This window comes from Helianthus annuus, chromosome 10 (genome assembly GCF_002127325.2).
Source record: "Helianthus annuus cultivar XRQ/B chromosome 10, HanXRQr2.0-SUNRISE, whole genome shotgun sequence".
In the NCBI taxonomy this organism is placed as follows: domain Eukaryota; kingdom Viridiplantae; phylum Streptophyta; class Magnoliopsida; order Asterales; family Asteraceae; genus Helianthus; species Helianthus annuus.
Window position 1 is genome coordinate 10,104,818 of NC_035442.2, and position 20,983 is coordinate 10,125,800.

Consider the following 20,983-nt stretch of genomic DNA (forward strand, 5'->3'; position numbering starts at 1 on the left):
TTTTTATTATTCCAGAAGGCTTAAAATATCCTATTTATCATATTGGATCAGTAGAAAAAGGTTTGGGGTCAAAAGGATTTGTAAAACTCATTTTATAGCCCAAAAGGGCAAAACCGGCAACTACCGAATCAAGCTTAGTACTCTAGGTTATGCTCAGTCTAAAAATAAATAAAAATCTCCAAAAATCCCAAAATATTATTTTATATCAGTAGGTAAAAAGTTTGGTATCAAAAATCGGGTTTAAATAGGCTATACGCTAATTACGCCATTTAATTAATAAAAAGCTCCTCATTTACGCTAATGAGCATAACTCATAATCTAGACCTCAAACTGATGTCAAATTTTAGGGACAAGTTTATAAATCAGTAGTGAAGGTTTCTATTCTTTCACTTTTTCAAAAATCACATTTTGAGGTGATAAGGGCATAATAGTCAACAGTTAGGCGATTAACGGAAACATACAAATCAAGTTGTATAATCACAGTGGGTTATACTTATAGGTAACTTGGTCCTATTAAGGCTCTAAGGCATTTCTAAATCATGCTTAAACGGGTCAGTACTAAAAGTCAAAGCAGAAGTCAAACTATGCGACTTTCGGTCCCGAACCGAGCCTAAACTGAAAATTGTCAAGTTGAACATGTTTAGACGTGTTCTTACATTAATTACCAAGTTATATTAGTGTCAAAACAGGTTGCATAGCTTCTACATTGCTAATTATGCATTAATTTGAAAATTAGCTTTCTGTTGACTTTTTAATATCAAGTTTGACTCGACAATTGACCTAGTTAGAGTGGGAATCAGAGGGTGCCCTTTTAAGGGTTTATTGCCCACATAATTACCAACTCATAGGTACTTTCAATTTGAAATTTGACTGGACAAGTTAAGATTAATGACGACGTCAAATCTTAATTACGACGGTTTGACTTTACGCTAATAAACTAAGCAAAACTGAATTAATGAAGGTTAAGTACACTTACAATAGTCCTAAGCACAACTAATGATCACTAGGAATGAGTCTTGAGCTCCAGGAACCTCCAGGAAGCGAGTTATGAAAGTTTCAAGTGAATGAGCAATTGAAGAACCCAGCTTATGACCTTTATATAGGTGTTTTGATGCAAGTAGATCATGCCAAGCAAGTCTATGGATGTTATGGGATCATTCCAAGTGTCCCTAGGCCTTTTAAAACCATCAAACAAGCCCCTTGAATCGAAAAATGGTAAGTTAAGTCGGTTAAACCGGCTGTAACAGGTAGCTGTGATGAAATTCTGCATCTGGCAGTGCCAGGCGGCCTGCGTAAGGGTCCTGCCTGGGCTTACGCAGCCCATGTGAGGCCTGGGTCCAGGTAACAACTTTCAAATATTGCACATTTGGTCCCTGGTCCTTCCAAACTTGATTTCCACATGGTTTCTTGCACTTTTAACCCCCAAACATGACTTTTAAGGACCCCAAGTCATAACCCAACTTTGTTTAGTCCCCGGTTATTCATACGTTCACCGAAAAGTCTTAAATTTCAACGTTGACGCTTTTAACTCCTCGCATACGAATATTGTCATAACTTTCTCATACGGTAACGAAACTTGCTGAAATTTTTATCACACATTCTCATGAGTATAATTAATCATTACAAAGCTTCAGGTTTGCTAAAAGGTCACTCAGAGGTATACTTTAAACATGTTGACACATTTAACCCCTGTAGTTTGTAATTCCTCACTTTCTTTCACAATTAACTTCGTATGATCCATGATTTATTCCTTTAAGGGTATAAACATCATGTAGGGTTATTGAAAGATATATTTATCCGTTGTTGACATTTTGAACCCTTTTATACACACAGATTCCCTGTTTGTCAACATTAGTCCCTCTAAATCAATCCTTTACACGTTTTAAGTCCATGACACGTGTCGATATATTATTGGACATGAATTTTCGAGGTGTTACAACGGGACATAACAGTTCGCATCCCACAACGACCACCTCCATGTGCAAGCCCCATAGCATCTAGCGACCTGCAAAGCATGTAACAACAAGTCAACAACAAAGTTGAGTGAGTTCACGGTTGGTTGTCCATTTTAGAGTTGTTTCCAAAAACGTAGTTTAATCTTAATCAGCTATCCAGCCGTGGGGGTTACCCCATAGTTCGAAAACATTTATCAGTTAACCATCCCATGTCCACCTTCCCTGGCTATCCAGCCTGGCACTCCGGCCGTGGGGGCTACCCCATTATTTAAACTACCAGAATCGTTTATCATATCAACTACTAACGAAAATTACTTGTGCCCTAGTGTCGGTGTCTATCATCACCGACGTGCCATAGTCCATTAGTACACGCCCGTCCGACTGGCACGGTGTGAGGTTTGTTAAACCTAATAGCGCTATTAACTAACGCGTCTATCACATAACAAGCATCATTTCAATAGTTCACGGTGTGAGGTTTGTTAAACGTCCTAGTAGGATTACCACTTAGTTTATTAGTGACTTCAAATAAGTACAAAGTTCCTACACGCGTCTATCACATAACAAGCATCATTTCAATAGTTCACGCTCATATCAACATTCCACCTATAGCTACTCAAGAACAGGCATACAATATTGCACAATAATACTTTCATTGGCATATAACATGTTAGATCATTCTCAGCTAACATATTCGACATTTAGACACGCAATTTACTACTTATGTCATTTCAGCTTTAATATCCAAAACTGTGCTGTTTTCGGGCATTTTAATAAAATAGTTAACTTACTCCAAAAATTCCCAACTTTTTACAGAAGGTTCTAAACGATCCAAATATTATTGTGTAAAAATCTCGGGATCCGATTCATTACCAATATTTTATAAAAATCCATTTACCAGACTGCAATCAGATTCATTACTTTCTGACTGCAGTCCACGGAATAATTTATTAAAAATTCATCGTAAGTCCGATTGATGAAATTCTAGTGGGAGAATTACAACGACATCCATCTACAGTACAAATTTCATGACCTAATTCTACACAGATTTCAAGTTATGACGAAAAACATAACACATATTTTCTGCACTAAAAACGCAGCTTGAGCTGCTGTCCAAAAACAGATCTTTAAAAATAGTAAACGAAGTCCAAAAATTATGATTTCAGTGCCATTAGAACCGTATTTCGAAATAGCCTGTTATAGACTCAAGAAAATCAATTTTTCGTTAAATATTGACCTGTTTACAGCCAACTGAAGTTGGCTGTAAAAGCTTGGACAGAAGCTGTTTTCAGCTTTTAGCTTTCTAACTCGTCTTCGATTGATTCCGTTAACATGTTTAGTGATCACAACAACATCAAACATCAATATTTACAAGCAAATCATCAGGTAATCAACAAGAATCAAAACAACTTCATATTAACATCACTTCATCACATTTCAACAACATTTCATCATTAGGTTAGCTCTATGTTCAAAACTTTGTTTATGATCCTTTAGTGTTCATGGATTCTCATCATAAAATAACTATTAACCACTCTAAATAACATGAAAATGAACGGATCTAAGTTCTTACCACTAGTTCAAGACTAGGGAAGTTCAAGTGAAGAAAAGTGGTGGATAAAAGAAGATGAGAGAGGTCCTTGAGCTTCCGAGCACACCAAGCTTCGTTGTATGATCACTAACACCTTTCGGCCGAACAAGCAAGAGGGAAGGAGAAAATGGAGTTTGTTGATTGTGAATGATGAAGAAATGGTGGTTAACTAGTGGGTTATATAGAGATTTTTCATCATGCATTATCCGTTAGTTCTTTTGTCCCCTAAGTACTCTACCATTACAATAAACAATTCAAAAGAATTAAGTGGGTGTGTCCCACTTTCACAACCGGTTTGGGGGGTGTGCTTGGTTGGGTTGTAATGGGTGGTTAGGGATATAGTTGGAAATCAAGTGTTTAGTTAGTGTGTTATGGTGTGTTATTAAATATATAGTGTGTTAGGGTGTTCGGGGACCCTAACTAGCTCAGAAAAATAAGAACAATGTGTTTGACAATATTTTTGTGTTCCGGGTAAAGTCCGATTGTTCGGTTGGGTGTTGTTCCGTTAAAATGCTTAACTAATCCGTAAGGTGTCTTTTATAATATTTTTTGTGACATTTTTATTTTTCAACACTGAGGAAAGCATACCGGACTATTTAGTAACTTTTCTGTACACTACTAGTATGTTAACAAGCACATGTCAGTATTACACAGTAATCAGAAAGCAGTTAAGTGATTCAGCACAGTCATCATGCACTTTAATTATCATTAATAAATCGTACGGATACATGGAATTATGAGGGTTGTCACAGATCTCTTTATTCCAACAGCTAGTCTTAGCCTTTTGATTTGTTTATGTAGTTTTTATTTAATGGAAACACTTAATTATCACATGAGAGTAGATAAAACTGTGTCTAATTACTTTTGATTTTTGTAGACTGTATGAGGCTTAAAATAAATAAAACTACGTGTCCATCAATTAATTTTCAATCCTTTTCTGGTCACTAAGGTAGCAAGAATCTGCTATCAGGACCGTGATTGGGACAGAGAGAGGGACAAAGGGAGAGATTGGGGAAAACGCAGAGACAGATTGTCACACCCCGATTTCCACGTGTCTCACCGGTGGGCCCGGTGGGGATTACCGTGACGATGTTGGCAACAATATAGTCAAACCACACAATTATATAATGCACAGCGGAAGCATAAGATAAATATATAAATTTCAACCTCTGATCGTAATATCAAAATGTATTACAAGGGTTGGATATATCCACAGTGGATCGTAAATAGATATAAAATATTGTTCCATCAGATACTGCAATCAAGCTTGCGAGACTTATCCCGACGCTAGGGAGCTAATACCAGCCAATTACGTTTAGGTACCTGCACTTAATCTTTTTGGGGAAAATACGTCAGTTTACACTGGTAAATACATTCAACTGACACATTTGAAAATGTTTATTAAAATTGATTTGAATGCACAAGGCACAAACTCTTTTATAACTTGGGAAAATTCATAATGATCTTGTGAACGTTTTACATGTTCTTTTATGCGTTCAGTAGCCCGGGTCGTGCCGGGTTAAAGATTTATAGACACACCACGTTTGCGTAAAACCGTAGTATAAAAACCAACGGCTACGTCTTTTAATTTTAATGTCGACACTTTATACCGGGTGTACGCCTACACCGGGATGTCGATGGTCGTGGCCATTTCGTAAAATGATGCCAAGGATATCCGGGACAACGGTCATTAAACCCCCCAAAGGCTTATAAGCAACAAAACTGTTTAAATGAGCCAATCATATTTAATCAATTAACCACCTAAGCGATGGAATTATATAATGCTCAATCAAGCGGTATTAATATACCGTAACCCAAGCCCATATAGGGGAAATAAGTTAAAGTATTTACCTTTGCAAGTATAAATCCTTAATTTAGATCAAGTCACCGATAGCTTTTACTGGGGCTCCTAATCTGGAACGAAGGTTTTAATTAACCTCTTAGAATCCTAACGGTCCTTGTATTAGCCGTAATTTAAACCGGTTGATTCCGATATATAGATATGGTTAATTCGCACGAAAGAGGCGAAAACCGAGAATGGAGTATGATTTGGACCCAACAAGTTCAGAGACTTGTTTTATATGGGTTTATAGTTCATACTCTGGATTTTGGGGTTCAAATAATATAATTTGACCCATATCGGCTATTGCACGAAAACTAGTTCCATGAGCCGTACCGTGTGCGCAAATAGGCGAAACGGTTAACCATAAGTGTCCTACGCTTATTTCCTAAGTCAATATGCCTTAAAAGTATTTTGGTATCAGTAGGATACCTTCCGTAATGCCCGTAACGAGTTTAAGTTAATATTATGCCCCGTAGGGGCTTTTCGGTCATTTTAAAGACTTTTGAAGAGCTTTTCGGGTTCTACAGGAAATCTGAGTTTCCCGAACAGTTTATAAAGTTTAAAATACTTTATTTATTATTTAAAATCAGTGGCAACTGGAATCGGGTCAAAAGACCTTGTAGAACTCCCGTTTTGGCCAAAAAGGGCATATTCGGTATTTACCGAACCGTAGCCATAACCGCAGGTTATGAGCAAGGTAAAAATTATTAAAAATCTTTAAAATTCCCAAAATATTATTTTACCACAGTGGGTAAAAGTTTTGGTGACGAAAACTTGGGTTAGATGGGCGTTATGCTAATTGCGCCGTTAATTACAAAACTTTCTTAAAAGTGCGCCTTTTAGCATAACTCTCATTCTAGACCTCGGATTGATGTGAAACTTTACGGACATGCTTATAATTTAATAAGCAAGGTTTTGGTCCGTTCACGGGTCCGAAATACTCGTTTTAATTTTAAAAGGCCGTTACGGTCAACTTTTAGGCAAATGACGGAATTGCGCAAAAGACTCGGATAACTCATGAACCGACCACAGAGGCGTATACCAACATGTGACCTGGTCCTAAGAGAGTCCTAAGGTATATTTATACCTCACTAAAACGGGTCAGAACTGAAGTCAAAGCAAAAGTCAAACTTTTGCGACTTTCGGCTCCGAACCGGTTCAATATAGTAAATGATCGATTCAAACGAGCGCAAACAGGTTTATATACTTATTATCATGTTTTATGATTGTCAAAACAGGTTCCATAACATATACATTACAGATTATGCATAAATCGCTAAAATAGCTTTCTGTTGACTTTTTTTAACCGCACGTTTGACTCGACATTTGACATAGTTAGAGTGGTGATCAGGGGGAACCATTTTAGAGGTTTATTACCCACATAAATACCAACTCATAACCACTTTTGATTCGTCATAAGATTGAACCATTACTGATTTATTGTAAAGTCAAACCGTAGTTACGACGGCTTGGTTCTTAGCCATTTAATAAGGAAATGTGAAACCACAAAGGGTTAGTTCACTTACAGAAGTTGTGTTCTTGCTTATAGAGCAGAGAAAGATGCTTGGAGCTTCTTAGAATGATCAGTAGTTGTGTTTTGAGTTGTGTGAATGTTGTAACTACAACATTGCTATTTATAGTGCAAAATGAACCTCAAGATCATTCCACATTGGCCTATACTGATCATGGATCATGGGCAGGTGTCCCTAAGGTGTATGGGTCGAGTAGGGGGCGCCCATGCTTCATTAATTGAAGATTTGATCGTTCACAAGCTCCAAAAGGCAAGAAACTACAACTTTCTGCATCTGGGCACTTTACGCGACCCGCATGGGAGTTCCCATGCACTTTAACGCGGGTCGCCTAAAGTTCAAATTTCAGGCGTGTTATTTAGGAGGCTCGCGGCCCGCTTACACTTAAGCCTAACCTTCACGCGGGTCGCGAGAAGTCTGTTTTTCAGATTTTTAAAATCTTTTGTCATGATTATCAGAATCCGGTAATTAATAACGAAATCTTTCGTAATGATTTACCTGACCTTTCGGTTTTGAAGGGGTAACTTTGCGGTTTGGCCCTCGGTTATTTACCGATAGGGGCCTCGTGTTAATTACCCGCATTATTAAGTCCCCGGTTTATTTATTAATTATACTGGAAAGCCTTAACTTTCACTGTTGACGCTTTTAACCCTTCTTCTACGAATTCGATCGTAACTTTCTCGTTTCATATCGAAACTTCGCGAAATTCATATATATTATTTTAGTGAGGGTATAATACCGTTACAAAGTCTTTGGAACGTTAAAGGGTCACTCAGAGGTATTATTAAACTTGTTGACACAGTTAACCCCTGTAGTTTGTAATCTCTCACTTTCTTCTGCGTTTTGTTTTTGTACAATCTATAATTTATTCGTTTGAAGGTTTAAGCATTATTTAGGGATACTATACAGTATATTTACCCTTGTTGACATTTATAACCCTCGAATTTATATACTTTCAAGGTTTGTCAAAATTAGTCCTTTATTTATTATAGATGCCACGTGTAAACAAAATGACACATGTTAACACATCATTGGACACAAAAATTCGAGGTGTTACACAGATACTGTGAAAGAAGCAGAGACATGGACAGAGAAAAGGACCTAGACAAAGATCGTTACCGCTCAAGAGCCAAATCTGGACATAGATCAAGGTCACGGTCTCGTTCACGCTACATAAAGTATGGGTTATCCTTACCTTTTTATAAAATCCTATTCAACTTAATGTTATTCTTGAGTTTTACCTTCATAAACTTCTAAAACGGTTTATAAAATAAATGTTATCTATCACACCGGTCATGGAGGAGCATGTTAAATTGTTTCCTGTTTAATGTCTTGCTAATTACTGGACATGGAACTTGTGAACTACTTCTAATTGCTAAATTAGTTGGACATCTATAGTTTTGATGATGTGTTTTTCTGTTTACTAGAACTATGGTTTTAAAAAAACGGTTGAGGCACGCCTCAGGGGGTTTTTAATGTGTGTGTGCCTCTGAAGGGCTGAGGCGCTAAAAAGGCTGCGCCTTAGGGGGTTTTTAACGTATGTGCGCCTCAGAAGGGCTAGGGCGCTAAAAAGGCTGCGCCTCAGGGGCTTTTTATATTTGTTTTTGATGTTTTTGACTTTTTGTGTCAGTTTCAAGCCATTTATGTCGTTTTTATGATTATTATTTTTATAAGTTATATAGTTTAATATTTATTTTTAATTTCGCCTCGGTTTTCCTTGAGGCTTATGCCTCGTGAGGCGAAGGGAAAACGCCTTGAAACTCGTTTCCATTTTTTTAAACCTTGACTGGAACATTTAGTATGTGCATATCTATGCTTAAGAAGTTAACTTAGTTTTTGGTGTTTGTAGCAAAAGGGTTACTGGTTTTGACATTATTCCTCCGGCTTCTGCAATCTTGGCTAGTGCTGCAGGTACATGTCCCAACACTTGTAACTGAGAAAACAATTATGCTATGCAGTTAATATCGGCGTTTTATAAATTCTGCATGATATTAAAATAACCGATATCCCACCGAGATAACCTATATCTCAAGTATCGGTCCTTGACCGATATCCGATATTTTACCGCATTAACTGCATAGCAATTATGATAACTTTCATTTTTCTCTTTGATATAAGTGTTTACAGGTCAGGCAACTAGAAATGCAAGGCGGATTTATGTTAGTGATCTTCCTCCAAGTGCTAATCAAAAGGTCTCTCTCAAACCCTCGTATTCTAGGATATTATATGTAAATTTCATAACTAAATCTGACTTTGTTGTGAAGGAAAAACATAAGTCTACTGAAAGTTATCTGATCATCATCATCTTTGCAGACTGTCACAACCTTCTTTAGTCATGTAATGGCTGCCATCGGTGGAAATGCTGCTGGTCCAGGTTAGCGTTGTCCTGAGTACATTACATCTTGGTTTTAAAAAATACCAACCCTTTAAACTTCATATTCTAAAAATGTTGCATTTGATCAGGTGATGCTGTTGTCAGTGTTTACATTAATCATGAAAAGAAGTTTGCTTTTGTTGAAATGAGATCTGTGGAGGAGGCCAGTAATGCAATGTCTTTGGATGGGATTATATTTGAGGTATCCTAATAGTTGTTTTCTAGAAATTGAGGATTTTTTTATTCAATGTGCATGATCACTAAATATCAATTTTCAGGGAGTGCATGTGAGGGTCAAGAGACCTAGTGATTACAATCCATCACTAGCTGCTCCTCTTGGCCCAAGTCAACCTAATCCTAACCTAAACCTAACTGTGGTTGGCCTTGGGCTTGAGCATCCTTTCCGCATACTTGTTAGTGGGCTACCATATTATTTTACGGAGGCTTAGGTTAGGGAGTTGCTGGAGGCTGCCGGGGGGGGGGGGGGGGGGGGCTCTAAGGGTTTGTGATCTCATGACAGACAGAGAATCAGGCACCTCAAAAGGTTATGCTTTCTGTGTATATCAAGATGTATCTGTCACAAATAGTGTTTGTGCATCTCTTAGTGGTCTCAAAGTTGGTAGCAAAATCCTTACTGTTAGACGGGCTAACGATGGTCAAACCCAACCAAATCCTGAACAGGAAAGCGTACTGTCATGTCCCGCTTAAAAATCAGATCTTTTCATCGTGATTCCGGAACCTTCCGGGCTATTCAAGGCACACTAGGGGCTGCTGGAACATTCCGAAGAATGTTACACAAATCTGGCCTCAAAGACCATGCTACAAAGTTGCGGAACTCTCTAGAATGGGCTGGAAATTCAGCCATAAAAATCTACCAAGGAACCCTCTAGAATCTCAACTAATATCATGATATTTATGAAGGATTTCTCTAGATATCAAAGATAGATATTATGTAAAGAATGATCTAGATTAAGAACCATCTAGACATGAGGCACTAGTATAAATAGGCATAAGTGGCCTCATTTGTAACCACTCAACTTGTTGTAATCACTCTCACTTGTAATACTTGTTCAAGTAACATAAACACCGTCTTTCTTGTAGTATTGCACTACAAAACTTGCTCTTGTGTTTACTCAAACAAAGACTTCCGCTGCGATACATAACCAAACCCAACCACAAGGCTTAACTTAGGAGCATTCTAAGTGCCGCACGAGAGTCAGAAAGTTACTCTGTGACAAGTGGTATCAGAGCAATGTTCGATCCATTGAAGATGGCTGAAATAGAAAAGATGCAACATACAACGGGTGCCGGAGACGAAACACGTGGACGTGAAGACACTCGAAAAGGTGAAAGGAAGACCCGAGAAATGTCCAAAGACTTGGTTGCAAGTCTGGATAAACGAATTGAAGACGTTGAAATATCGATGGCTGAATACAACAACAATGTTGATGCTCTAAGGGCTGAATTCGACACCTTCAAGGAACACGTCACTAAATCACTACAACAATTAGAATCTTTGAGTAGTGATATCGACGAGACGAAGGATACCTTCAAAGCCGCTATTGCAATATTGCGGAATGAAATGAAAGAAATGTTGATGAACGAGTTTGGTCAACTCAAAACCAACGTAGAGAAGGAGCTTGCAAGCTGCCATGATAGCTTCAAACAAATGCAAACGGACTTAAACATCCTCAAGCAAGCTGTTGCAAACGGAGCCGGCGGCACAAGCAACATTGTTCCCAAAAAAGTGAAAGTCCCGCAACCAACTCCATTCACTGGAAAGCGAGAAGCACGAGCGGTAGACGACTTCATTTGGGAAATTCAACAGTACTTTGAAGGCATAGACATCACGGATGATGCTAAAAAGATCAAGACGGCGCAACTATACTTAAAAGACACAGCTGCATTATGGTGGCGACGAAAACAAAAAGAAATCGAGCAAGGTACGCGCTTCATCACTACTTGGGCAGATTTCACTAAAGAAATCAAAAGGCAATTTTATCTGGAAAATGCTGAGTACGAAGAGAGAATTCGACTTCGTAATCTCAAGCAACGGGGCACTGTCAAAGATTACATAAGTGAATTTTTAAAACACTTAAGCTTGAAATTCCGGATATCTCGCCCAAAGACTCACTTGCATACTTTATCGATGGCTTACAATATTGGGCGAAAAACGAAGTCGAACATCGTAACGTTCAAAACTTATCATAGGCCATCATTGCTGCCGAATCTTTACATGATCGTACTGAAACACGATCAAAGTCCACACAAGTGGAAACCAATAATGCAAAAGGTGGGGGAGCCAGACCCATCAACGAATTCCGAAAAGAAGACACCCGGAAACCACTCCAACTAGCCAACGAACCCTATAAGGGTTGTTTGATATGTGATTGGCCACATAACCCACGTTTTTGCCCAAAGAAGAATAGCCTTAACGCAATGGAAAAGGCTAATGATGAACCCGCTCCAACTGAAGAGGCTCGCTTGGGGTCAATACAATTACAAGTCCTTAATGCCTTAACCGCATATGATGGAAAACACTTGAGACTGGCCGAATGTGAGCAAACCAAAGCCTACCCGCCAACCACAGCAGAAGATAATGCAAAAGAAGAACCCAAAGGACTTCGATTCGTGCATATCGAAATAAATGGTCAACCCGGAAAAGCACTCGTCGATACAGGGGTAAGCAACAACTTCATCACCCCAGAAGATGCTACGAGACTTGGTCTACCGATCACATTTCAAAAAGGATGGATCAAAGGAGCCAATGGAGATCCCGAGCCAATTCAGGGGCACTAATGGAACGCCAAGATGAGTATCGGGACGTGGTGAGGAAGGCTAGACTTCACCGTAGTACCCCTAGACGACTACGACATCATCCCTGGGATGGATTTCTTCCGTCAAACCAAAGCCGTCATAGTACCGTTTACAAACACCATGTACCTGGCCAAAAAGAAACATGTATACACTGCCAATCTAGAGACCAAACTAGTGCAAAAAGGAGAGACCATATCTGCTTTACAACTTACAAAAAAGATGTTGAGGGTAGCCAAGAATCGCAACGAGGGGGTTGCGAATTTAGGTGGGGGAGAATGTCACGTCCCGCTTAAAAATCAGATCTTTTCATCGCGATTCCGGAACCTTCCGGGCTATTCAAGGCACACTAGGGGCTGCTGGAACATTCCGGAGAATGCTACACAAATCTGGCCTCAAAGACCATGCTACAAAGTTGCGAACTCTCTAGAATGGGCTAGAAATTCAGCCATAAAAATCTGCCAAGGAACCCTCTAGAATCTCAACTAATATCATGATATTTATGAAGGAATTCTCTAAATATCAAAGATAGATATTATGTAAAGAATGATCTAGATTAAGAACCATTCTAAGTGCCGCACGAGAGTCAGAAAGTTACTCCGTGACAGTACTCTCACATGTCCAACAACAAATTGCATTGCAGGTGAGGAATTCTCCTTTGCTTCTGCACCTATTTGTGGTCAAAACAGAAATGTTGCACAAGCCTGAACACGTTTTTTTTCGTTTTAGTTCTTCGTTTTAATTCTTTTAAGTAGCACTATAATTAATATTGTTACTTTTTGCAGAGATTGATGTTGCAACCTTGGGGCACACCTCCCATCAAGGTTTTATGTTTGACACACGTGGTGACCAGAGATGAGCTGATTAACGATGACGATTATAAAGACATAACAGAAGACATTAAAATAGAATGTGCAGCTTATGGTAAGATGAGAATTTTTTTTTTTTTGACTTGTTATCTTCATAAACCATAGTATTCTTCATATATAATATTTAAGCTAGAAATGAATAAATATAATATTTGAAGTTAAAGGTCATATATGAGATCTCAAAGTTTTAGAAAAATAAGGGTAAATATGTCATTTGTAAAATAAAAGCAATTTCATTCCAATCATCAGGGCAAATTACATAAGGATAGCAGGTAGACGAGCAACAAACTACGCCGCCATCCCTTTTTGAATAGAAAACCCTAATCTACTAAAAACAAAGCCTCGCCCCTGAGGGGTCGAAAAGTTGCTATGGACCACACGCTGAACTCTAGAAAAGAACCGAACTGCCTCCGGCGCCAAGGAGCCGAACGTGTCAAACGCCAGGGGGACAAAGGCATGTTGATTATCCTCACAAGCTTTCGCGTGCTTTTCCACCTTCTTTGACTCTGCTTTCAGTACCGCTTGCCCCGCCACAAATCCATTTTCCCGGAACCCGGCTAGTGGGGATACACCTGTGAGATCGACACAAGCATGTTTCCCGCCCTCCACGTTTTAAGTCCATGACACGTGTCGATATATTATTGGACATGAATTTTCGAGGTGTTACAACGTGACATAACAGTTCGCATCCCACAACGACCACCTCCATGTGCAAGCCCCATAGCATCTAGCGACCTGCAAAGCATGTAACAACAAGTCAACAACAAAGTTGAGTGAGTTCACGGTTGGTTGTCCATTTTAGAGTTGTTTCCAAAAACGTAGTTTAATCTTAATCAGCTATCCAGCCGTGGGGGTTACCCCATAGTTCGAAAACATTTATCAGTTAACCATCCCATGTCCACCTTCCCTGGCTATCCAGCCTGGCACTCCGGCCGTGGGGGCTACCCCATTATTTAAACTACCAGAATCGTTTATCATATCAACTACTAACGAAAATTACTTGTGCCCTAGTGTCGGTGTCTATCATCACCGACGTGCCATAGTCCATTAGTACACGCCCGTCCGACTGGCACGATGTGAGGTTTGTTAAACCTAATAGCGCTATTAACTAACGAACCGCTCGCCATAGCCTCGGTGATTAAGTCGATATAAAGGGAGGGACTTCGCTGATAGAGTTCTAGTCCAGTAAGTCTAATTCCGTCCCAACAGGACGAGGAATTCTCATTCCTGAACACGTACCAAGGACGAGAAATCCCTATTCCTGAACCCATTCCCATTCCTACCGGGAATTTCCATGCTTTGTAGAAAAGTGTGAACTCACCTCGGTTTGCTCGGTTAGATTCTCAAAAATAGCTAACACTCAAATTCGGTCAATCACGTCCTAGTAGGATTACCACTTAGTTTATTAGTGACCTCAAATAAGCACAAAGTTCCTACACGCGTCTATCACATAACAAGCATCATTTCAATAGTTCACGCTCATATCAACATTCCACCTATAGCTACTCAAGAACAGGCATACAATATTGCACAATAATACTTTCATTGGCATATAACATGTTAGATCATTCTCAGCTAACATATTCGACATTTAGACACGCAATTTACTACTTATGTCATTTCAGCTTTAATATCCAAAACTGGGCTGTTTTCGGGCATTTTAATAAAATAGTTAACTTACTCCAAAAATTCCCAACTTTTTACAGAAGGTTCTAAACGATCCAAATATTATTGTGTAAAAATCTCGGGATCCGATTCATTACCAATATTTTATAAAAATCCATTTACCAGACTGCAATCAGATTCATTACTTTCTGACTGCAGTCCACGGAATAATTTATTAAAAATTCATCGTAAGTCCGATTGATGAAATTCTAGTGGGAGAATTACAACGACATCCATCTACAGTACAAATTTCATGACCTAATTCTACACAGATTTCAAGTTATGACGAAAAACATAACACATATTTTCTGCACTAAAAACGCAGCTTGAGCTGCTGTCCAAAAACAGATCTTTAAAAATAGTAAACGAAGTCCAAAAATTATGATTTCAGTGCCATTAGAACCGTATTTCGAAATAGCCTGTTATAGACTCAAGAAAATCAATTTTTCGTTAAATATTGACCTGTTTACAGCCAACTGAAGTTGGCTGTAAAAGCTTGGACAGAAGCTGTTTTTAGCTTTTAGCTTTCTAACTCGTCTTCGATTGATTCCGTTAACATGTTTAGTGATCACAACAACATCAAACATCAATATTTACAAGCAAATCATCAGGTAATCAACAAGAATCAAAACAACTTCATATTAACATCACTTCATCACATTTCAACAACATTTCATCATTAGGTTAGCTCTATGTTCAAAACTTTGTTTATGATCCTTTAGTGTTCATGGATTCTCATCATAAAATAACTATTAACCACTCTAAATAACATGAAAATGAACGGATCTAAGTTCTTACCACTAGTTCAAGACTAGGGAAGTTCAAGTGAAGAAAAGTGGTGGATAAAAGAAGATGAGAGAGGTCCTTGAGCTTCCGAGCACACCAAGCTTCGTTGTATGATCACTAACACCTTTCGGCCGAACAAGCAAGAGGGAAGGAGAAAATGGAGTTTGTTGATTGTGAATGATGAAGAAATGGTGGTTAACTAGTGGGTTATATAGAGATTTTTCATCATGCATTATCCGTTAGTTCTTTTGTCCCCTAAGTACTCTACCATTACAATAAACAATTCAAAAGAATTAAGTGGGTGTGTCCCACTTTCACAACCGGTTTGGGGGGTGTGCTTGGTTGGGTTGTAATGGGTGGTTAGGGATATAGTTGGAAATCAAGTGTTTAGTTAGTGTGTTATGGTGTGTTATTAAATATATAGTGTGTTAGGGTGTTCGGGGACCCTAACTAGCTCAGAAAAATAAGAACAATGTGTTTGACAATATTTTTGTGTTCCGGGTAAAGTCCGATTGTTCGGTTGGGTGTTGTTCCGTTAAAATGCTTAACTAATCCGTAAGGTGTCTTTTATAATATTTTTTGTGACATTTTTATTTTTCAACACTGAGGAAAGCATACCGGACTATTTAGTAACTTTTCTGTACACTACTAGTATGTTAACAAGCACATGTCAGTATTACACAGTAATCAGAAAGCAGTTAAGTGATTCAGCACAGTCATCATGCACTTTAATTATCATTAATAAATCGTACGGATACATGGAATTATGAGGGTTGTCACAGATCTCTTTATTCCATCAGCTAGTCTTAGCCTTTTGATTTGTTTATGTAGTTTTTATTTAATGGAAACACTTAATTATCACATGAGAGTAGATAAAACTGTGTCTAATTACTTTTGATTTTTGTAGACTGTATGAGGCTTAAAATAAATAAAACTACGTGTCCATCAATTAATTTTCAATCCTTTTCTGGTCACTAAGGTAGCAAGAATCTGCTATCAGGACCGTGATTGGGACAGAGAGAGGGACAAAGGGAGAGATTGGGGAAAACGCAGAGACAGATACTGTGAAAGAAGCAGAGACATGGACAGAGAAAAGGACCTAGACAAAGATCGTTACCGCTCAAGAGCCAAATCTGGACATAGATCAAGGTCACGGTCTCGTTCACGCTACATAAAGTATGGGTTATCCTTACCTTTTTATAAAATCCTATTCAACTTAATGTTATTCTTGAGTTTTACCTTCATAAACTTCTAAAACGGTTTATAAAATAAATGTTATCTATCACACCGGTCATGGAGGAGCATATTAAATTGTTTCCTGTTTAATGTCTTGCTAATTACTGGACATGGAACTTGTGAACTACTTCTAATTGCTAAATTAGTTGGACATCTATAGTTTTGATGATGTGTTTTTCTGTTTACTAGAACTATGGTTTAAAAAAAACGGTTGAGGCACGCCTCAGGGGGTTTTTAATGTGTGTGCGCCTCTGAAGGGCTGAGGCGCTAAAAAGGCTGCGCCTTAGGGGGTTTTTAACGTATGTGCGCCTCAGAAGGGCTGGGGCGCTAAAAAGGCTGCGCCTCAGGGGCTTTTTATATAGACATATAGACCGTGGAGATATGAATGGTGAAAATCTTTTATTTTATATAGACAGTAAAATAATGCCAAGACACCACGGACAAACGATAAGGAAAGATCACCTTCAACATAAGTAACTAGTTATTAAAGTCATTAATACAAAACCAAATAAAAAGTGCAAAAGATTAAAAATAAAAAGTATTATACTAAACACTTGTCTTCACCAAGTGATGTAAGAGACTTAGGCAAACATGGCCTTGATTGTCAAGAACTCTTACTATCAATCTTGGATCCCGAGACGACTCACACACTCTACGATGGACAATGGATGATGGTGGTGGATGATGGTGTTATGGTGGTGGTGGGTGGTGGATGAAGTGTGAGAGAGGTGATGTGCCAAGGGATGAGAGAGAATGGAACCAAGCTCCTCTATTTATAGGCTGAACAGAAGGCTGGACACGGCCCCGTGTCCGCTGGACACGGCCCCGTGCCCGTCTGACATTCTCTCTCTTCATTAATTGTAATTCGCAATTACAATTAATGCGCCTGCTGTACTTTCACCACGCCCCCGTGCCCGCTGGACACGGCCCCGTGGTGGGCAATGGAAGCTTCTACTGGTTTGTCTTTTCTGCTGCTTCCTGGGCACGCCCCCGTGTTCGCTGGACACGGGGCGTGTTCAGACTCTGTTTTCTCTACTTTGCCTTGGGAGGTGCCGTTGAGGGTCCGGGCAGTCTACTTTTGTTCCTTTTCTTGTATTTATGGTAGAATTAGTTGTCTTTTTACTTCTTTTGTGATTTTGAGCTCATTTCATCCTGAAAATACAAAAGGAAGACAAAAACACTCTTTTTCCAACATTAGTACTTAAAAAGGGTTAGTTTTATGCCTTAATTGATGTGATTTATATGTTGCATTTTACACACATCAAATACCCCCACACTTGAACTTTTGCTTGTCCTCAAGCAAAACTCTTTAAATGTGGCTTACACTCCCAAATGGAATAGGTAGAAGAGAAGTTTTTTTAGCTTGTCCTAGAGTGTCGGGAATCCAAGGTCTTTGTAAGTTTTATTTTTATTTATTTACAATCCTATTCGTTATGATTTATTTTGAACGTTTCATAAGATAAATTACTTATTTGGGCATAGCATGCCTTATTAAAATTCCATTTATATACAAGTTCACATACCTCACGGGGGATCACTCAACACTCGGCCGAAGGTGTATATTTTAGTGAATCACTCGAGAGCGGCATGGAACTTACGCCTTCCATAGGCTTGCCAAGCAATCAATCCTCCTCCTTTTTAACTTTTTACCTTTGTAAATATCAAGAGGACTTTTGGGTGAAGGGTTAGGCCTGGGTTAAAGGTGGGTGGTTGGGTTAGTGGTTAGTAAAAAGGGCGAAAATCGTAAAAAGCGTCGGTTTTCGTAAAATGCCTTGTTTTTAGCGACTTTTTATTTTGAAGTATTTCTCCAAACAAGCTTTTATATAGCTTTTGTTTGTTTTTGACTTCATCATTTTTTTTTTTAGTGAGGCGAGTTTACGAAAAACCGAGCTTGTTACTAAAATAAAGGGTGAAAAATAAAAAGGTTTTTGGTGGGTAAAAAGGGTTTTTGGGGTAATGAAATGAAAGGTTTAGGCTCAAAGGGGCTATCTAGGGGGATTTTGGGTAGGTGATAAAAAAAACGAAAAATAATGGTTTTGAAAGAAAAATGGTTAGTCCTAATGCCTCTATCATTTACTTACTTGGGTTTAAGTTGGTAAGGACCGGGAATGTATCGTCGTGGCAAGTTCTAGATTTGTAAGAACCAAGCGGCTATTCACACAAGAAACGAAAAATGAGCATTTAGTCTAAATATGTATATTTTTATGCTCAATAAAGGCTCAAAACTCACTTTTGTGGGAATGGGTTTTTAATGTGATCAAGTATATATAATCGAATTTTTAACTAGACTTGTTATGCCGTTTCATAATTTTCTTATGTTGGTTCTTTGTATCACGATGCTATCGGTTGTAAATTTGTAAAAATATAACCTTTTTAGAACTTGTTATTCCCAACTTAAACTAAGACAAGTAAATAAATAAAAAATAAAAAAAAGTTTTTGAAAAAATTTGGGGTGTTTAGCGGTTCCAATAGAGTTTTGTGTAAGGCTTGTGTTTAGGATTTGCAAAATTCAAGGTTTTAGCATCCCCCCCCACACTTAAATTACACATTGTCCTCAATGTGTCCAAAAATAATGTTTTTGGTTGATTGGAATGTGTAAAAGCGGGTTTAAAAGCAAAGTTTTGTGTTACTGGCATCCTGGACACGGCCCCGTGTTGACCGGGCACGGCCTCGTGGTCAAGTGCCAGTAACAAAAATTAGAGAATTGAAACAGAAGCCTGGACACGGGGGCGTGTCCGCTGAACACGGCCCGTGTCCAGTTACCTGAACTGGGTGATTTTCTGCAGGGGGCTCAGCACGGGGCCGTGTTGGTTGGGCACGGCCCGTGTTGAGCCTTCTGTGATGGAGATTTTTGTCGGGTTGCTCTGTTCTTCGTGCATGGTTCCATTTTTCTCGTTCCCTTTTTCATCCATTACCACCATGAGTGTGTTTTATTCTGCAAAAACTTAAAAGATTAAACTAAACTAAGGATAGTCCCGCGGAATGCCTCCGTGGTGCGCCACGTTTATAAGGGTCCTTGGCTAGACCCGAGTCGAGGTTATATATCTAGTGGGATGCCTGGCTTCCCATGTTACACCGTCGGAGAGCGGTATCCAAGCTTGAATCAATAACCTTCATGTAATTGACTGGGTCGTCGTCCTCTATTCTCTTCCCAACTCCGAACTTCACCTCATCATCCCCATATCTCAAAGTGAGTGTCCCGTCATTCATATCTACCACTGCTTGTGTTGTGGCAAGAAAGGGTCTTCCTAGTATAAGGGGGACCTCGGTGTCTTCCTCCATATCGAGTATGACAAAGTCAGCTGGATAAACGAATCTGCTTACCCTTACCAAGACATTCTCGATGACACCTTGTGGGAATTTGACGGATCGATCAGCGAGTTGTATGCTCATTTTTGTAGGGCTCGTGATTCCCAAGCCAAGCCTCTTGAACATTGATGAGGGCATAAGGTTAATGCTAGCCCCTAGGTCGGCCAAGGCATTGCGAACGGGCGATTCCCCTATTGAGCACGGAATCGTGAAACTTCCGGGATCGATTTTCTTTTGGGGAAGTTTGTTGAGTACGAGGGCAGAGCATTCTTCGCCTAAATTAACTAATTGCAAATTTTCAATTTTCTTCTTATGCGTAAGGAAGTGCCTCATAAATTTAGAGTATTTGGGCATTTGGGTTAGGACTTCGATAAAAGGAATATTGACATGCAATTGTTTTAACAGACTTTCGAATTTTGCGAATTGCTCATTTGTCTTTTGACGAATTAACCTACCGGGGTACGGAACTCGAGGAGCCTTGGTATGCTCTGGTGATGGAGGGGAGTTCTTCTCCTGCAGAGGTGTTGGCACTGTTTCTTCTGTAGGTGGTGGTACTTCTGCAGGCCCTACGGTGCGGTTTCGTAGTGTGATGAGGTGAACTTGCGCCTTTGGGTTTGTTTCGGTATTGCTAGGTAATGCGCCTTGCGGTCTCTCGGAAAAGTTTTGAGCTATTTGATTTATTTGTTTTTCTATGTTTTGAATGCTAGCTTGTTGATTCCTAAAACTAGATTCTAATTGTAGAAATCTTTCCGAGTTTTTCTTATCAGTGTCAGAGACGAGGCGAGATATAGTATCTTCGAGCCTTTCTCGTCCACCTTGTTGTTGAGTGAAATTTTGTGACTCATTTCTTGATTGCTGAAAGTTTGTTCGTTGGGTTTGTTGATTACTACTATTGCCGGGTTCCCTCCAACCAAGGTTTGGGTGGTTTCGCCATCCTTGGTTGTAAGTTCCCGTTGGGGGACCCGACGGCCTAGGTCTGTTATCAATGTAGTTTACCATTTCTTGTTGATCGTCC

At 39.1% G+C, this 20,983-nt stretch overlaps 2 protein-coding genes across 2 annotated transcripts in view; both read left to right on the forward strand.

The window, feature by feature from the left end:
• Positions 1-9,738, forward strand: part of LOC110880513 (splicing factor U2af large subunit A) — a 28,317-nt gene extending 18,579 nt beyond the window's left edge. The window contains exons 2-6 of the mRNA XM_022129030.1: positions 8,765-8,826; positions 9,043-9,107; positions 9,229-9,289; positions 9,379-9,491; positions 9,568-9,738. Coding sequence (XP_021984722.1) covers positions 8,765-8,826; positions 9,043-9,107; positions 9,229-9,289; positions 9,379-9,491; positions 9,568-9,738 — 472 coding nt within the window. The remainder of the gene's footprint in view (positions 1-8,764; positions 8,827-9,042; positions 9,108-9,228; positions 9,290-9,378; positions 9,492-9,567) is intronic.
• A 290-nt stretch (positions 9,739-10,028) lies between these two features.
• On the forward strand, positions 10,029-16,758 carry LOC110883944. Its single transcript, XM_022131609.2, has 3 exons — positions 10,029-12,746; positions 12,889-13,027; positions 16,403-16,758. The coding sequence occupies exon 1, from the start codon at positions 10,542-10,544 to the stop codon at positions 11,643-11,645; it is 1,104 nt and encodes a 367-aa protein (XP_021987301.1). The 5' UTR covers positions 10,029-10,541; the 3' UTR covers positions 11,646-12,746; positions 12,889-13,027; positions 16,403-16,758.
• Positions 16,759-20,983: the final 4,225 nt, after the last annotated feature.

What these genes read in the sequence shown, in the direction of transcription:
- LOC110883944 (XM_022131609.2), top strand. Translation starts at nt 10,542, where the DNA reads ATGTTCGATCCATTGAAGATGGCTGAAATAGAAAAGATGCAACATACA.